Raw genomic sequence first — 16,315 nt, 5'->3', positions numbered from 1 at the left:
AACAACCCATTCAGTTAAGTTAGAAGCCGATTGGCTACCATGCAGAGCTACCTAAAACTCAACATGTTTTACCTTAACTGGCTTTGTCATGTTTGAAATAGTGCAGCGTATATGAATTCACATGTATAATGGTGGCCATTTAAAGAAACTCCCTCTATTTATAACGGCACCTTTACTGATGCGATGACGTCATCACTATGCATACACAACATGTTGCTTCTGCATGCCGCACATGCACACTGACTTTCCACAATCAGTGTGTACTTCAGTTATCTACTATTCCTGATTGTGCCTAAACTTCCATGTTACAATTCAATGTTGCCATCTTATTTAAGGGTATACTCATCAAGAATGTATCCCATAGTGTTTTATATTTTGCCCTTTGTACATAATTAACATTGAATTAGGAGTTACAGAGAAATCTTGCTTGTAATCTTGTTTTGGCCCCTATGCTGGTGCTAGCCTAGATATATTCATAGTTTTATAAAGTAGTAATTTGATTGAGAAAATATTGAGGATGCAGAACAAGGTATGGTAGGTAATGCAGAAAAGAGAAGCCTTCAGGCAACACAGGTGTTTAGTCCTTTGAATACTACTTGCTTTTTTGGCACAGGTGCTCTTTAAAATGGCACTGAAATTACTATGATTTGGTGAAGAGCCCAATATTTGACCACTGATATTTTTCCATTATAGCGACAGATGAATTAAAGGAGAAGCTCAGTTCTTTACCAAACACTCGTGAAACGCACTCCTCCGCTAATACTAGGACATCATACTCACCAAGCCTGAGTGAAGGCCTACGAAAAAGGTTAGAAGACAATAGATACATATATTGAAAGATATACAAGCAAACTTACTGCATGCTTCATATATCTAAAGCTAAAATGTCAGTTTTTTTCAGCAGGATGTGAGTACACCCAAGCTACATGACATCCTGAATGCCGTACTCACATTCTGCTGGCCGGTTTCCCAACAGTCTAGACACTATGCACCAGCTCTCATCTATCCTGTACTCCAGGACCCTTAATGTGATGCGGTCTCTATCCATATTGGTCCCATGTGCCACTATGCTTACCCTTGTTAGTAACTTTCATTGGTTTTAATAAGTCATACTACAATATGTATGTTGCGCTGTATCTTCCCCTCACAATTAACATCTCTAGATGTTCCAATCTCCGTAAAGTAGCAGACCATCACTTTTTGAGTTTGGGTCCACTTCAGTAAAGGCACAGATGTTTCTATTATTAAAGCCCAGGATACTGATGATATTGGTAAAAGCTGCTGCATGTCTTAAGGGACGCTCGAGGGTTAGTAATTATAGGTATGATTTATCTCAAGATCTATAGTGTTTGCCGAACTGAATGCAATATGTACAATAATGGAAACTTGTACTAGGCATGAAGGATTTATGCCAAGTGTAGGTTTGAGGTTTGATCCCCATTATTGGATGGATTTACTTTAAGGAGTGCAGTGGTAATTCCTTGATGTAAAAGCTAAAAAAAAAAACAATTAGAGGTTTGATTGACTTTGCCAACATTGGACCCCTGGTGTTTTCCTTCCCTACATATACAAAATAAGTGTAGTTTTTAGTTGTAAATAATATTGATGTGGTACTTTTTTTTGTGCCATTAATCCTTGATTTTTAAGCTTTGTATAAATTAAATGTATGATTTTATATACTTATATGTTTGTGTAAATTTGGTTCATCACTGTAGCTCTTGAAAAGTCCCTTAAAACATTATGTTGTTTGGTATGTAACTGAAAACCTGTACTAGGCATTGAGGCCCAGATTCACGTAGGAGGTACGACGGCGTATCTCCAGATACGCCGTCTGATCTCTGAGTGTGAGGCGTCGTATCTTGGCGCCTGATTCAAAGAATCAGATACGCCAGAATTTCTCTAAGATACGACCAGTGTAAGTCTCCTACGCCGTCGTATCTTAACTGCATATTTACGCTGGCCGCTAGGGGCGTGTACGCTGATTTACGCCTAGAACATGTAAATCAGCTAGATATGCCTATTCACGAACTTACGCCCGGCCGTCGCAGTACAGATACGCCGTTTACGTTAAAGTTACCCCTAAAGTTACCCCTGCTATATGAGGCCCAGCCAATGTTAAGTATGGACGTCGGGCCAGCGTCGAATTTTACGTTGATTACGTCGTTTGCGTAAGTCGTTCGCGAATAGGGCTGTGCGTCATTTACGTTCACGTCGAAAGCATTGGCTTTTTGCGGGTTAATTTGGAGCATGCGCACTGGGATACTTTCACGGACGGCACATGCCTATTTACGCTACGCCGCCGCAACTTTGCTTTGTGAATACTGCACTTGCCTGTCAAAGTTGCGGAGGCGTAGCGTAAATAGGATACGTTACGCCTGAGAGTTCATTTGTTGAACTCTTCTTCGGAAAATACAAGTCACCTGGCTTTCATGCTGTGTGCTGGAAACATATTTATTTCCACATATCCAGAACAAGTACTCGGATTAGGAGTCAAGACTTCACCCTGATCTATTTTCTGTATATTTGTTTCAGCTCAGGAATTTCAAAACCATTTAATCCAGAGACAGCCATGAAATTAGCATTTTTTTAAGGTCAGCAATGTCAGCTTTCTTATTTGTCTTAATTTTTACATTCATCTGTAGAGAAGAACTCAAATGGTTTTTAGAGAAGCATCCAGAGAAGTTAATTCCTATGCTGGGGAAGTTGTACATATTTGCATATACATGGTCATTCGGAGGGGTTCTAACCCGTGAAGATGAACAGGAAGGAGATTCTCTCATCGGATTAAAGGCTAGAGATGAGCTTCTGGTCAACGTGACATATGACTTCAGCAATTTCGTTCATGATTTGTTTGAAGGAGAACAAGCCCGTGGTAAGAAATCACTCACAGCTATTGTTATTAGTATCTATAACAATAACCCAATTCTCCCATTCCCATGCCTTTTATTACCCTAACCTGAGCTCCATGTTGCCTAATGCCTACATGATCAAGTCAAATTTTGTAGCACCAGTCTATGTTATTAACCTTTATATCATTTTCTGACAGATTTTCACACCTAAATAACATTTTCATTTTTAATTAAATATATTTGGTACACGGTTTTAAGTGTACAGTTTAAATTTTATCAAATTACAGCTTTTATTCAATTTTTTTAACTTTTTAAATTCATATTTTTTTTATTCAAAGTATTGCACTGTGACAGCTGCAGCATGTCAGCTATTAGCATCCCTTTGTGCAAGGGTCAAAAAGGTAGTGGTAGAAGGGTGCTAGTCGGGTATTTTCACACGTTATCAAAATGTGGACAAAGTCATTACCTTAGCCCAATTGGCCCGTATTTGCAAACATAGGGATCCGCTAGGAGAGACCATTCACCCAAGTTGAGAAATCCAAGTTAGAGGGAAGGACAGAGCAGGGAGAAAGACCATGCGATCACCCTTCATCAGGACTGAATGAAATAGCAGAATGTTAAATGGACTCAACAATATTCTTAAGCAAACAATTTGCAGTCAGTGCTGGTATTCACAGGTCCTTTGCCCTGCTTGTTGTAACCAGTTGAACAATAAAGACTTTGGATTTTTATTTTGGTCTCTTTTTGACCTATTACACTTGGATACCTCTGTGCAAGCACAATGCCATCTGGGTCAGGTAGGTTTGTTTGTGAACAAACCCATGAACTTACCATGACTCAGTGTTATGATGATTGCATGAACAAGAACCAATCGGCATGGTTCCCAATTGTTAATTTAAGACGAGGAATCTTAGTAACTACATGGTCTTGATCTATGAGCATGTAAGGTGCAAACTCCTAGTTCCATTATAGAATGTAGGTTAGAATTATCTCTGTACTGGCAACTGTGTTGAAGAACGTTAATCTACAAATTGCAGGCAAGTAGGTTTTAATGGTACCTTCAGATGTAATACACCCCTTGCCAACATGTGGCCAACAAGTGCTTAGAATGTAGACTGCTGTGCTTGGGTCTTTAAAATAAGTTTGAGTCTGTCCCCTGCATCTTCTAAAACTGAGAACTGAGTGATCAAACACCTCTGATCACTCAGTTTCCAGTCTATAGTGGACAGAGAGCTGGTGGCTGTCATTCAACGGCTCTATGCTCAGCACCCTCCAATGCTCACTCGAGGGCTGAGCTGTGTGGAGGGCTGAGCTGTGTGGGGGCGGAAACAGGCGGTCTCAGTCTCCTAGCAGTTCTCTGAGAGGTTGAGCCAGCTGCTGGTCAAGGCATCTGGTTGGATCCCGACTGTAAAGGTGGTTGGGTGGATGGATCCCAACTTAAGGAACTGCACTCCTGTGATTCCCAGGAGAAGTATAGCTAAAATAGCTTTGACTATACTTCTCCTTTAAATCAAGTCTGGAGCAAAGTGGCCTACACGTCAAGTGCCAACAGCTGTGACAAGCTTTAGCAATCAAACCCCCAGCTGTCTGTGACAATCATGGTCCAGCACAAAGTACCAGAGCTAAAATTATCAGAGACTGGGCTTCTGATCCTGATACAGTATGCTCCTTATGTGTACTGTGTAGCAGAGCATTCAGAGCACAATGTGGAACACTTTGGGGGACATGTATCAAATCCGTTGCATAGAAAGACAATGCTAAACAGAAGCAGTGAAGCAGATTATGCAACAGATTTACTGCAAGCTTACAGCTTCCTCAGATGCTCCAAAGTGGCACTGTCATAGAATAAAACCTTTTTTGGGTATCTGTTTGGAGTTAAAAGTCTATCACGGGTCTATATAAACCTGATTATGCTGTTTCTCAATCACCAAAGTCTATACGATAGTTATTTTTTGTATATGAGACCCCTGTGCCTATAATCCTTAACAAGGATTATAGACACAGGGGTCTCATACAAAAAATAACTATAGTATAGACTTTGGTGATTGAGAGACAGCGTAATTTCAACTAATAGTGTTGCTAATTTGCTCAACAAATGTCCCCCAGTGTATTGACTAAGGATTTGACATGACATGTTCTGCCACCCCCTGCAATGGTAGATCACTACTATAGTGTTCTCTTAGTGGCTCTAATCAGAAGACCAAGAAATAAAAAATATATATTTTAGATATATCGAAACAGTTATTTTCTTTTTGTATGGAGTGAAGAAGGGTTAAAACACTTTTTTATTGCAATCTGTGTCTTGGTAGAGAGATTTTCTGTCACCTCCCATCCTGTAGACTAACAGGAAGTGAGAGGATATCTTTGCAGTGGGAGGGATAGGGCCTCTTAGACAGTTGTCATGGAATCAAATGTCCCCATTGGAGGATTTCCCTTGTGTCCCTGTTCTGGGTCCAACTCAGAACTTTGGGATCATCCTCACTCACTCTCACTCGCATGATAAGCTGCAATATATTACATTTTTGTCCTTGGGTTTATATAAACTTTAAATATAATTGTTGTCTGAATTCACTTGGATTTTTGTTCAAATGTGACAGTTTGCAACCATCTGTCCAATATGTAGATTTACCGTTCTTCATAGCAGATATATCTCATAGAAATATGAATCCTTGCAGTGACCCATTTTTCTCTCCACCCTCAGATTTTCTCTACAGCGAATGTGCCCCAAGGATATTTCCACCTCAATTTCTGCCTGATTGTCATCTGAATAGAACTGCAGCTACCAGATGACATTTGTCTACTGTCCTGACATCTTTAAAGGAAACTTTTCCTAAGAGTCAGAATATGGCTGCCAGTTCTGACCCATCACTCTGTAGGCATCGAATGCCTGGCTCTCATAGTACATTGATTCATTAACTCAGGACGATTACAAGAACTTCTGACTTTCCTGATCTGCATTTCTGTTTCAGGTCTGGGATTCCAAAATTGAGTTTTAAGCCAATGACCAGCATAAGAGTCAAACAGCTACCATTTTCAGCAGAAATAAAAGCTGCCTTTGATTTTTGTAGTGCACACATAATTACCAAATAATACTTTGTTACAGTCCTTTAATTTAAAATAACATGCCATTGATTAAGGGGTGGCTTTCTGCCTGAACATAAAGAACCTCTCTAATGCCTTGTACACACAATCGGAATTTCCGATGGAAAAAGTCTGACGGAACCTTTTCATCGGATATTCCGACCGTGTGTGTGCCCCATAAGAGTTTTTCCATCGGAAATTCCGACGGACTTAGAAAGAGAACATGTTCTCTTTTTTTACGATGAAAAAAAACACGCATGCTCAGAATCAAGTCGAGTGTTGTACGTCACTGTGTTTTGGACGGTCGGAATTTGGTGTGTATGCAAGACAGTTTGAACGTAATTCCGTCAGAAAAATCTGTCTGAGTTTATCCCGACAGATATTCCGATCATGTGTACAGGGCATAAGTGTCCACTCCCAATGTCTGATTGTTTTTTGTCTCCCTATTGATTAGATGTTTTGCAATGAAATCCAGACACATAATGATTATTTTTAATCTATGGCAACAACATGTGGTTCCTCATGTGTGGGGAGTGGGTGTGCCTATTGCTTTATCCTGGGTGAATTGCTGTCCCTCTACCTACTGGTCAGAGGCATGTAACTTATTAGTTCTTAGATGTGATGGCTGCTTTTGTATTTCTCATGCTTCTGATCCTTTATTTTCACCTAGGGATACTGTGAATAACACAATGTTTGCCCTATGGTGACCATGTTCACTCCTGCACCATACTGTATCTATAGAGAGAGCCATGGTTGACCCTCTAGGACAGGATGATAGGCATTCCTTTGTCCCTCTCCATTACATGGGGATGAGAACATTGGAGTTTACAGAAGGAAAATACGATTGTTTTATGTCTCATGGTAAGCTCACGGGAAGTGAAAAGGTCACTGCATTTATGTGAAAACAGGTATTTTCTGTACTTGCTAAAAAATGTTCTTAACTTGAAAAAAGAAAACACATGCAGCCTCCACATCTAAGGACTGGTAAGTCGTAATATATTACATATTTGTTCTTGGCTTTGGATATCCTTTCACACTTTTTGTTATCAGAATGTGCTTGTAGAACTTATAGTACACTTGTAAAGCGTTCGTATTCGTTTTTTAAATTTTTTTAGGAGTTCAGATACCACTGGGAGAGAGTTCGATCTTCAGTTATTTTGTGGATCTAAAAACCGGCAACTTTTTACCTTGGCACAATTTAGTTCCATCTACAGAATCTTTAATCCATAAAGGTAATGTTTCTCCTGCACGTAATGCGAATGGGGTATGCAGCATGTCCCTGTCTGTTTTATCTAAAGGGAAGTTATCTGGGTTTTTAAGATACTGTATACTGTAAATGTGAAAATATAGTATCATGCATATAACAAAAGTCCAAACAAATGTAACATGTTTCAAAAAGTCCTTCTGTGTTTCACAGATTTTCTATACATATCACACCTCATGCTGATTATACAAAAAAATGACACAGCCATCTTCCAATCAACCAGTGATTTCACCACCTCTATAAGCACAGGGAACTTATCAGAATATAATGACCTCTTTGTTTCAAGAAGGTCATAAGCACATGAATTGTCATATACACTCCAATTTCCGGTCTCTTATAACCACAGATGAATGCAGAGATGAGTCCACATACAGCACAGAGTATAACTTCAAATTTATAATGTGTCCTCTTCCAATTGTATTAACCCTTTCTGTACAGCGTATGGATCTACAGCACTGCTTCCAGCTGGCCAGGTTTGTACGCCGTAGGGACCTGACATTCCTCCTTCTACTATAAGCTCATGGTCACTTCCAGTGGCGGCCCATCCATAAGGGGTGCAGGGGCAATCGGCCCCCTAATCCATGCGCCCAGCTCCCAATCTACATGAAGAGCGCCGGACGCATGGATTCCATTGTTTTTTTTTGTTTTTTTCAGAAGCATGTGATTAGAACCAGAGGCACTGCGCCTTAAACACCCAGTAGTGGGACAATAGCAAATTAATATTCGCTATTGTATTCCCAATTCTCCTCCCGTCCAATCAGAAAACGAGTCCTGTGACCCGATTGGCTAATAGGAGAAGCAATCGTATTGGCCGCTGAGAAGGTGGAGACGCAGAGGAAGCCGCCATGAAGCCGAGGAGGAGGAGACGCAGGGTGAAACCAACGAGGTAAGTGTTCTTAAATTGGAGGATACAAAGCGAAGAAACATAGCAGCCTTACACATAAGAATAAACATTAGAGTGTTATGGAAGAGGAGTAAGATATCTTGGATTAAAAGATATGGCTCACAATTGGTGTTCCAAATCCCAAAGGTGTTCAGTAGGGTTGAGGTCAGGGCTCTGTTCAGGCCACTTGAGTCCCTCCACGCTAATCTGCTCAGACCATGTTTTGATATGGAGCTGCTGTGTACCCAAGGGCGCATTCATGGTGGTACAAAAAAGGGCCTTCCCCACCATTGAAATGCAGTCAATTAGAGGGGTGCCAGCATTCTATTAACCATATGGTAGGTGTGGTGGTTAGGTGCCATCTTGTTTTGGCGATATAGTATACTTTGATTCTTTATGAACTATTTATTTACCTTTTTAGATGGAGTTCCATTGTAATTCTGACTAATTCTAATGGTTTGTTGATCATTCACATAACGTCTTCCTTCCCTTCATATAGTTTATTTAACCGTGACGTTCCTTTCCTATTTGGTTACATTTCCTTCATGAATTTTCTTTGTCTTTTTATGTTTACTCTCATTTTTTATCACAATGAGGTTTCTGATCTTATGTTTTACATCTGGTGGTTGTTTTGTGGCTCTGGGCATTTATCTTACTCGTTTACCATACCTCTGTGTTTGCACAGCCTTCAGCTCTATATCTGTATCATTTGCATTATATTTCTTTAGCATGCAGAGGCAATAAAATGCCCTGATGGCCTGAAGGATTAAAAAATATTTATAGCACCGAATAAAAGGGCTGTTTTGTTATGCCCTCGCCGTGTGTCTTCTACTTTTCGATTATGAAGTTTTTGTTGCTTCCAATTCTATTCTTTTGTTTTCGTCATTCTCTTTGCTGTAATTTTTCACATTGTTAAAGGCCATCCGCTTGAAGACAAATATTATGCCAGACAGGACACATTAATCACCGGATGAATGCTTGTGCTTTCTATTTCCATTTGGTCGTGTTTTCGTTTTGCTGAGTTTAATTGTCGGATTTTGAATTGGTAATCTTCGTATTTTTGCTTGGATGTTGTTTCGGAGAGCTGCTTGGGAGACTCGATATTTCAATAAAAATTGCCCTTGCTTAATATTTAATTAAAGCCCCACAGCTCCACTCTGGGCTTCCTTCCATGACCCTCCTCCTTCCATTTTGGAGGCACCCCCCCCCCCCAAGTGTATGTTATATATTATAATATGCTCACTTTTTAAGGTGAATTTCTTTAGCAGTGATAATGCAGGAGCAGTGCTGACCTTAAGACATGCATTGGCACACTGTGAGCGCAGGGAGCTGTGGTGGTATGCAAGGCAAGGGGCAGTCTTGTGCATTCACTCTGGGGTTGATTTACGAAAGGTAAATAGAATGTGAACTTTGCAAAGTGCAGTTGCATTCTATAAGTGCAGTTGCTTCAGAGCTTGGTAAATGAGGTTAAGCTTCACTTTCCAAAGAATATCCAATCATGTGCATGAAAAAAAAAAGCATTTTTGTGATTGGATGACAGAAGTCATCGGAACATCTGCTCATATACTAAGCTCTGGAGCAATTGCACTTGCCGTATTCTTCTACATATTTTTGGTAAAAAAAACGCAATAAGCGTTTATTGATTGGTTTGTGCAAAAGTTATAGCTTCTACAAAATAGGGGATAGTTTTATGGCATTTTTATTAATAATTTTTTTTAATAGTTATGGCGGCGATCAGCGATTTTTATCGTAACTGCGACATTATGGCATACACATCGGACACTTTTGACACCATTTTGGGACCATTGTCATTTTTACAGTGATCAGTGCTATAAAAATGCACTGTTACTGTAAAAATTACACTGGCAGTGAAGGGGTTAACCACTAGGTGGGCTGCAGGGGTTAAGTGTTCCCTAGGAAGTGATTCTTACTGTTAGGGGGCCTGGCTACATGTGACACGTCACTGATGACCGTTCCCGATCACAGGGAACGGTAATCAGTGACAGTGTCACTAGGCAGAATAGGGGAATGCCTTGTTTACAAAGGCATTCCCCTGTTCTGCTCTTGCCGACTGCGACCGCGGGACTCCCGGGAACATCGAGTTCCTGGGACCCACGGCCGCACTCGCTAGGCATGTGGCTGGGCGGCAGATTTAAAGGGACGTACCTGTACGCCAATCTGCCTACCCGTGCCAGTCTGTCGACGTAAATAGGTGCGCAGCGGTCGACAAGTGGTTAAAGTAGAACTATAGGCAAAACTTTTTTTTCTCTTTGGATAGAGCAAGGGAGGGTTATAACCCCTGTCAAGGTTTTTTTCGCCATCTGTGTCCCATTGCGGAAATTTCCCTTCACTTCCTGTCCCATATTCTAACAGGAATGAAGTGGAGATCCCTGATAAAAGGGAATTCCATGGGGACCCCCAGGTCTAGTGTCCCCATTGAAATATTTCCCCCTACTACTTTTCTGGGGACAACCCAAAATGTTGGATTTTCATTTATTTTTACTTTCAATGATATTGGTAAACAGGACAAACAGAGAGGGTGAATCTCCCTAACAGGGGCACTGACAGCAATAAAAACCTGACAGGGGATCTAATCTCTCCCAGTCTATCCAAAACGAAAAAAAAAAAGTTTTGCCTTTTAGTTGTACTTTAAGCTGGCCCTACTCTGTTCGAATTTTGACCAATGCAGAGAAGTTGGATGACCGTGCTGAGTTAATGGACTTTTGTCGAAGGAGCCAGGTGCATTTTGGGTATTCTGCCAGACCTCCTGGTTGTCAGTATACATTAGCTAACAGTGGTTATTCGTCCATCCGTGCTGTTAACTTGGATAGAGGAATCTAATAGATTTGTTGTGGGGGTGGCTATAGCTATCAAAGACACTGTCTCGTTCCAACAAATAGAACTCAAATCTGATACCCAAGGAAGATACATAATTCTGGTTGCCGCCTTAGACAACATGTCATACACAATTGTCAATATACTGTATATGATAATGCCCCCATTCAAAATCCCCACTAATTTATCCAAAAAGTGATCGGGAAAGCAAGAACAATTCAGAAAGTCCACTTTTTTGATCTGTGGAGACTTCAATGCACCGATGGATCCTGATATGGACACCTCCAAGAAAGGAAAAACTCCCAGAAAGGGTCTATCCAACATTTTCGCAGCAGAAGACCTGTACGATCCCTGGAGATTCTTACATACCACAGAAAAGGACTTCACTTTCTTCTCCAATGTCCATAAGACATACTCCTGATTAAACTATTTCATAACAGATAAGAATCTCCTCCCAAAATTAGCGAATGCTAGTATCCACAACCTAACGTGGTCTGATCATGCCCCAATTACTCTTGATATTAATTCAAACCAAAATTGCCACAACAATTATCTTTGGAGAAACAACACATATATCCTCTCCCAGGAGAGACATAGATGTGTGATGAAAAAAGGTCTAAAAGATTTTAGATAATATGTCTGTCAACAACACTACTTGATGGTGTGCCCACAAGGCTTATGCTAGAGGTCTCTTAATTCAAATTACCGCCAGAGAGAAAAAATAAGAAATAACACGATCAACTCAATACTAAAAGAAATTTCCACCCTTGAAAAGTCGCACAAAAAAAATATATATATATATAATTTTAGAACGCCATTTCAATAATCTTAGATCTGATCTCAGGTCCATTTTAATTGCTGATAATGATAAATATTTAAAAAAAAACTAAACTTAAAATACTAAACCCAAGGTAACAGAGCAGGTAAATTATTGGCCTCACAAATAAAACACTGACAACAAAAAAACTAAATTCATAAACTAATCCACCACAACTCAGGCAAAACAATCCTCAATCCTAAAGAGATTGCACATACCGTCTCATTGTACTACGAGGCACTCTATAATCTAAAAAGTTACACTCTCACCTCCTAACCAAATTCTAACATCTCATCCTTTTTAGACAATATTGATCTACCTTCCATTGACCCTACATCATTAGAACCACTCAACAAACCTATTTCAAATGAATAAATTATTAAGGTCATACATTAATTACCAAAAAATAAATCACCAGGCCCAGATGGCCTCTCAGGAGAGTATTATGCGGCCTTTGAAGATACCCTAGTCCCCCATCTCTCTAAATTGTTTAATCAAGCAGCAAACTCAGAAACCTTTGCAAAAGAACTACTAGAAGCAATAATTATCACTATACCTAAAACAGGCAAAGATCACACTTCCCCTCTAAATTACAGGCCTATTTCTTTACTAAATTCAGATCTGAAAATCTACGCAAAAATACTGGCAAATAGACTCGTTAATATAGTACCTAGGTTAATCAAACCTGATGAAGTTGGCTTCAGTAAAGGCATACAGGATAGCACAAGAAGAATGCTCAATATTATTAACTCTATACACAATGATCGAACCCCCGCCCTACTCTTAGCTTTAGATGCTGAAAAAGCATTCGACAGAATGCATTGGGAGTACATTTTAAAAACCTTAACTAAATTCGGCTTTAATGGCTTTATTAATTCGGCAATCATGGCATTATATACCCAGCCCAACGCAAAGGTCTACACATCAGGTATCTTAGCTAGAAACTTCCCCTTAACTAATGGAACCAGACAGGGCTGCCCCCTATCCCCTATAATTTTTGCCTTAGCTATAGAACCCCTAGCGGAATACATTCAATCATCCCTGAACGTTAGAGGCATTACAATTGGCCAAGACAAACACAAACTAGGACTATTCGCAGACGACATCATATTGACACTAACGAAGCCTGAAATATATTTGCCTACAGTACACTCAATTCTAGAAAAATTTAAAGATGTCTCGTACTATAAAATCAATCAGGATAAATGCTTCATCCTCCCTATAAACATACCAGACTCAACAATCAACTCTCTACGCCCAACACACAAATACAATTGGGACAATAAATCGATAACATACCTAGGGATCCAACTCACATTTCCTCCAACTAAAATGTATGATGCCAATTTCCCCACACTTTTAGGTCAAATATCCCGTGACCTATTACATATTCAAAAATCTAATTTATCCTGGGCTGGTAAAATAGCTGCTTTCAAGATGCAAACTTTGCCTAAAATTTTGTGGGCCGGATTCAGGTATGGGGCGAGCATTGTTACGGCGGCGAAGCGTATCGTATTTACGCTACGCCGCCGTAAGTCAGAGAGGCACAGAGGCAAGTGCTGTATTCACAAAGCACTTGCCTCCTAAGTTACGGCGGCGTATAGTAAATGGGGCCGGCGTAAGCGCGCGTAATTCAAATGAGGATGAGGGGGCGTGTTTTATGTTAATTATTGGTGACCTAACGTGATCAACGTTTTTCCCGAACGGTGCATGCGCCGTCCGTGGAATTTCCCAGTGTGCATTGCTCCAAAGTACGCCGCAAGGACGTCATTGGTTTCGACGTGAACCTAAATTACGTCCAGCCCCATTCACGGACGAGTTACGCAAACAACGTAAAATTTTGAAAATTCCGACGCGGGAACAACGGCCATACTTAACATTGGCTACATGTTTATCTTTACGCGGCGTATCTCTTACGGAAACAGTGTATCTTTACTGCGACGGGTAAGCGTACGTTCGTGAATCGGCGTATCTAGTAATTTACATATTCTACGCCGAAATCAACGGAAGCGCCACCTAGCGGCCAGCGGGAAAATTGCACCCTAAGATACGACGGCGCAATAAACTGTTAAAAAAAAAGATACGACGGCGCAGGCCGTCGTATCTTAGCTAGGTTTAAGTGTATCTCAGTTTGAGCATACACTTAAACTTACAACGGGCTTAGATTCCGAGTTACGTCGGCGTATCTACTGATACGCCGGCGTAACTCTTTGTGAATCCAGCCCACTATTTCTTAGATCAGATAAAACATTGGTTTACCCCCACAAAAGATAAATTATGGCTGAACATTGAACGTCTAGCCACAAACAATTCTGACCTCTATTCCCTTGCAATAGCTAGCACCATTCTCCCTAAGATAATAATTCCTGACCTAATAAGCATTAAAACCACATTATTTGCTTGGAAACACATTCTCTCAAAAACCAGACATGTAAGGAAAAAATCTAAATTATATCTTCCCACAGAAGTCATTAACTATTGTAGAATCAGACTCTCTGTAAACTAATGGATCAGTAAAGGAAATACTCTGTACGAGAACCTACCCTTTTATGTCAAAAATATCATCGTGAGTAATGCCGTGTACACACGATCAGTCCATCCGATGAGAACGGACCGATGGACCGTTTTCATCGGTTAACCGATGAAGCTGACTTATGGTCCGTCGCGCCTACACACCATCCGTTAAAAAAACTATTGTGTCAGAACGCGGTGACGTAAAACACAACGACGTGCTGGAAAAAACGAAGTTCAATGCTTCCAAGCATGCGTCGACTTGATTCTGAGCATGTGTGGATTTTTAACCGATGGTCGTGCCTACTAACGGTTTTGACCTATCGGTTAGGAATCCATCGGTTAAATTAAAAGCAAGTTTGCTTTTTTTTAACCGATGGTTAAATAACGATGGCGCCCACACACGATCGGTTTTGACCGATGAAAACGGTCCATTAGATTATTATCATCGGTTTAACCTATCGTGTGTATGCGGCATAAGTTTGGTAAGTGTACCCAACTAAAGTACTTCAATCCCAATAATTTGATCGAACTCCCTGTCACTCTTCAGAAGAATGATAGCAGGAAAGGTATCTCTTTCTTTTATGATACGTTCTCCTCTCAATTATTTACCAAAAAAATGTTGAAATGGGAGAGAGACCTGGACCAAATTTTTTCCCCGAATCCGTGGATTAAATCATTTCAAACAATAAATAAATCATCCTCTTGCATTGAACACTGGGATAATGCCCAAAAAAAAAATTAATAGATGGTACCTAACCCAATACAGATTATCCAAAATGTATCCATCATCATCCGACATTTGTTGGAAATGTAACGAGCAAACGGGAAATCTCCTGCACACGCTCTGAGTTGCAAGACTCTAAAAAGCTTTTGGAACTCTATCTCATCCTTTGTTGCTGATCTTACTGGTAACCTTGCCAAGCTTACTCCTGCCACCGCATTATTAGGTATAGATCTTGACAAATACCCCACTATGTACAGAACTATTGTGTTACATATATTGATAGCTTCAAGAATTACAGTGGCCTCCTTATGGAAATCCAAAGATGCCCCAAACCTACCTATGGTCATCACCAGAGTAAATACTCAAGCTCAATTAGAACTAATGTAAGCCTACAAGAATGACTCTATAATCCCCTATCGCAGAAAATGGAAAATGTGGTTAAGTCACCCTAGAGCTTCCAAGTATTTAAAAGATCCCTTACTTTAATATTTTTCCTACATTTTGAAGAATAACGGTATAGAATACAGAATCATTGGTGTGGACAATTACTAATGACAGTCTTTATTTCGGTTTTCCTTCTTCCTCCCCCTCCTTTACTTGTATTTACTCTAGTTGTATAGGTTGTACCATGAATCATCTTGGTGACCTCCCAGTCCTACAGTTTGTACCCAATTGGGGTAGGCTGGCCTAGGTCACTGAGTACCAAATACTTTTTCTGTTAAATGTTTGCCTGTACAAGGTGATTATAGTACTAATGTTGTATATTGAATGCAACTACTTCAATTGTTGTATATTGTTAAACCCAATAAAAATGTATTGACTAAAGAAAGCTACTTTAGAACTGGTGGTGAGAGGTTAGGTCTTTTCTCAAGCATAGATTGGTTATATAAGGAGGAAAGTGACAAAAGCATATTGTAGAAAGGCCAGATTTCATTTTATTCAGACTCTTGTATCATAAAAAGTGAACATGTATTAAGGGTTCAAAGGACCCCCGTTCATCAGGGGCTTTTTGCACTTTCCTCCTTCTACACCAAGGTTAATAATGCTGTCTGTGTTCCCACTGGGGAGTTTCATCTTCTCTATTTTTTTCTGCTGGACTTTGTAAAATGAGGGAAAAAATCACAAATTTTGAGTTGTTACCAGAACAGGTGAAATTTTCCAACTGGGACACTTAGGCCCCTTTCACACTGGGGCGGGAGGCGCGTGGCGGTACAGCGCCACTAAAAATAGCGGCGCTATACCGTCGGAATTGCCACGGGATTCGGCCAATAGCGGTGCGTTATTAACCCCTGCTAGCTAACGATAAAGGGTTAATACCGCCCGCAGAGGCGCATTGCGGGCGGTATTA

At 40.3% G+C, this 16,315-nt stretch overlaps 1 protein-coding gene across 1 annotated transcript in view; it reads left to right on the top strand.

Moving 5' to 3' along the window:
• DNAH14 (dynein axonemal heavy chain 14) overlaps positions 1 to 16,315 on the top strand; it is a 340,790-nt gene that overhangs the window by 203,910 nt on the left and 120,565 nt on the right. The window contains 3 exon segments of the mRNA XM_040347836.1: positions 694 to 808; positions 2,643 to 2,872; positions 7,046 to 7,162. Coding sequence (XP_040203770.1) covers positions 694 to 808; positions 2,643 to 2,872; positions 7,046 to 7,162 — 462 coding nt within the window.

The sequence above is a fragment of the Rana temporaria genome, chromosome 4, assembly GCF_905171775.1.
Source record: "Rana temporaria chromosome 4, aRanTem1.1, whole genome shotgun sequence".
Taxonomy (NCBI): domain Eukaryota; kingdom Metazoa; phylum Chordata; class Amphibia; order Anura; family Ranidae; genus Rana; species Rana temporaria.
Note: the sequence above shows the minus strand (reverse complement) of the source record. Positions and strands in the feature narration are given on the sequence as shown.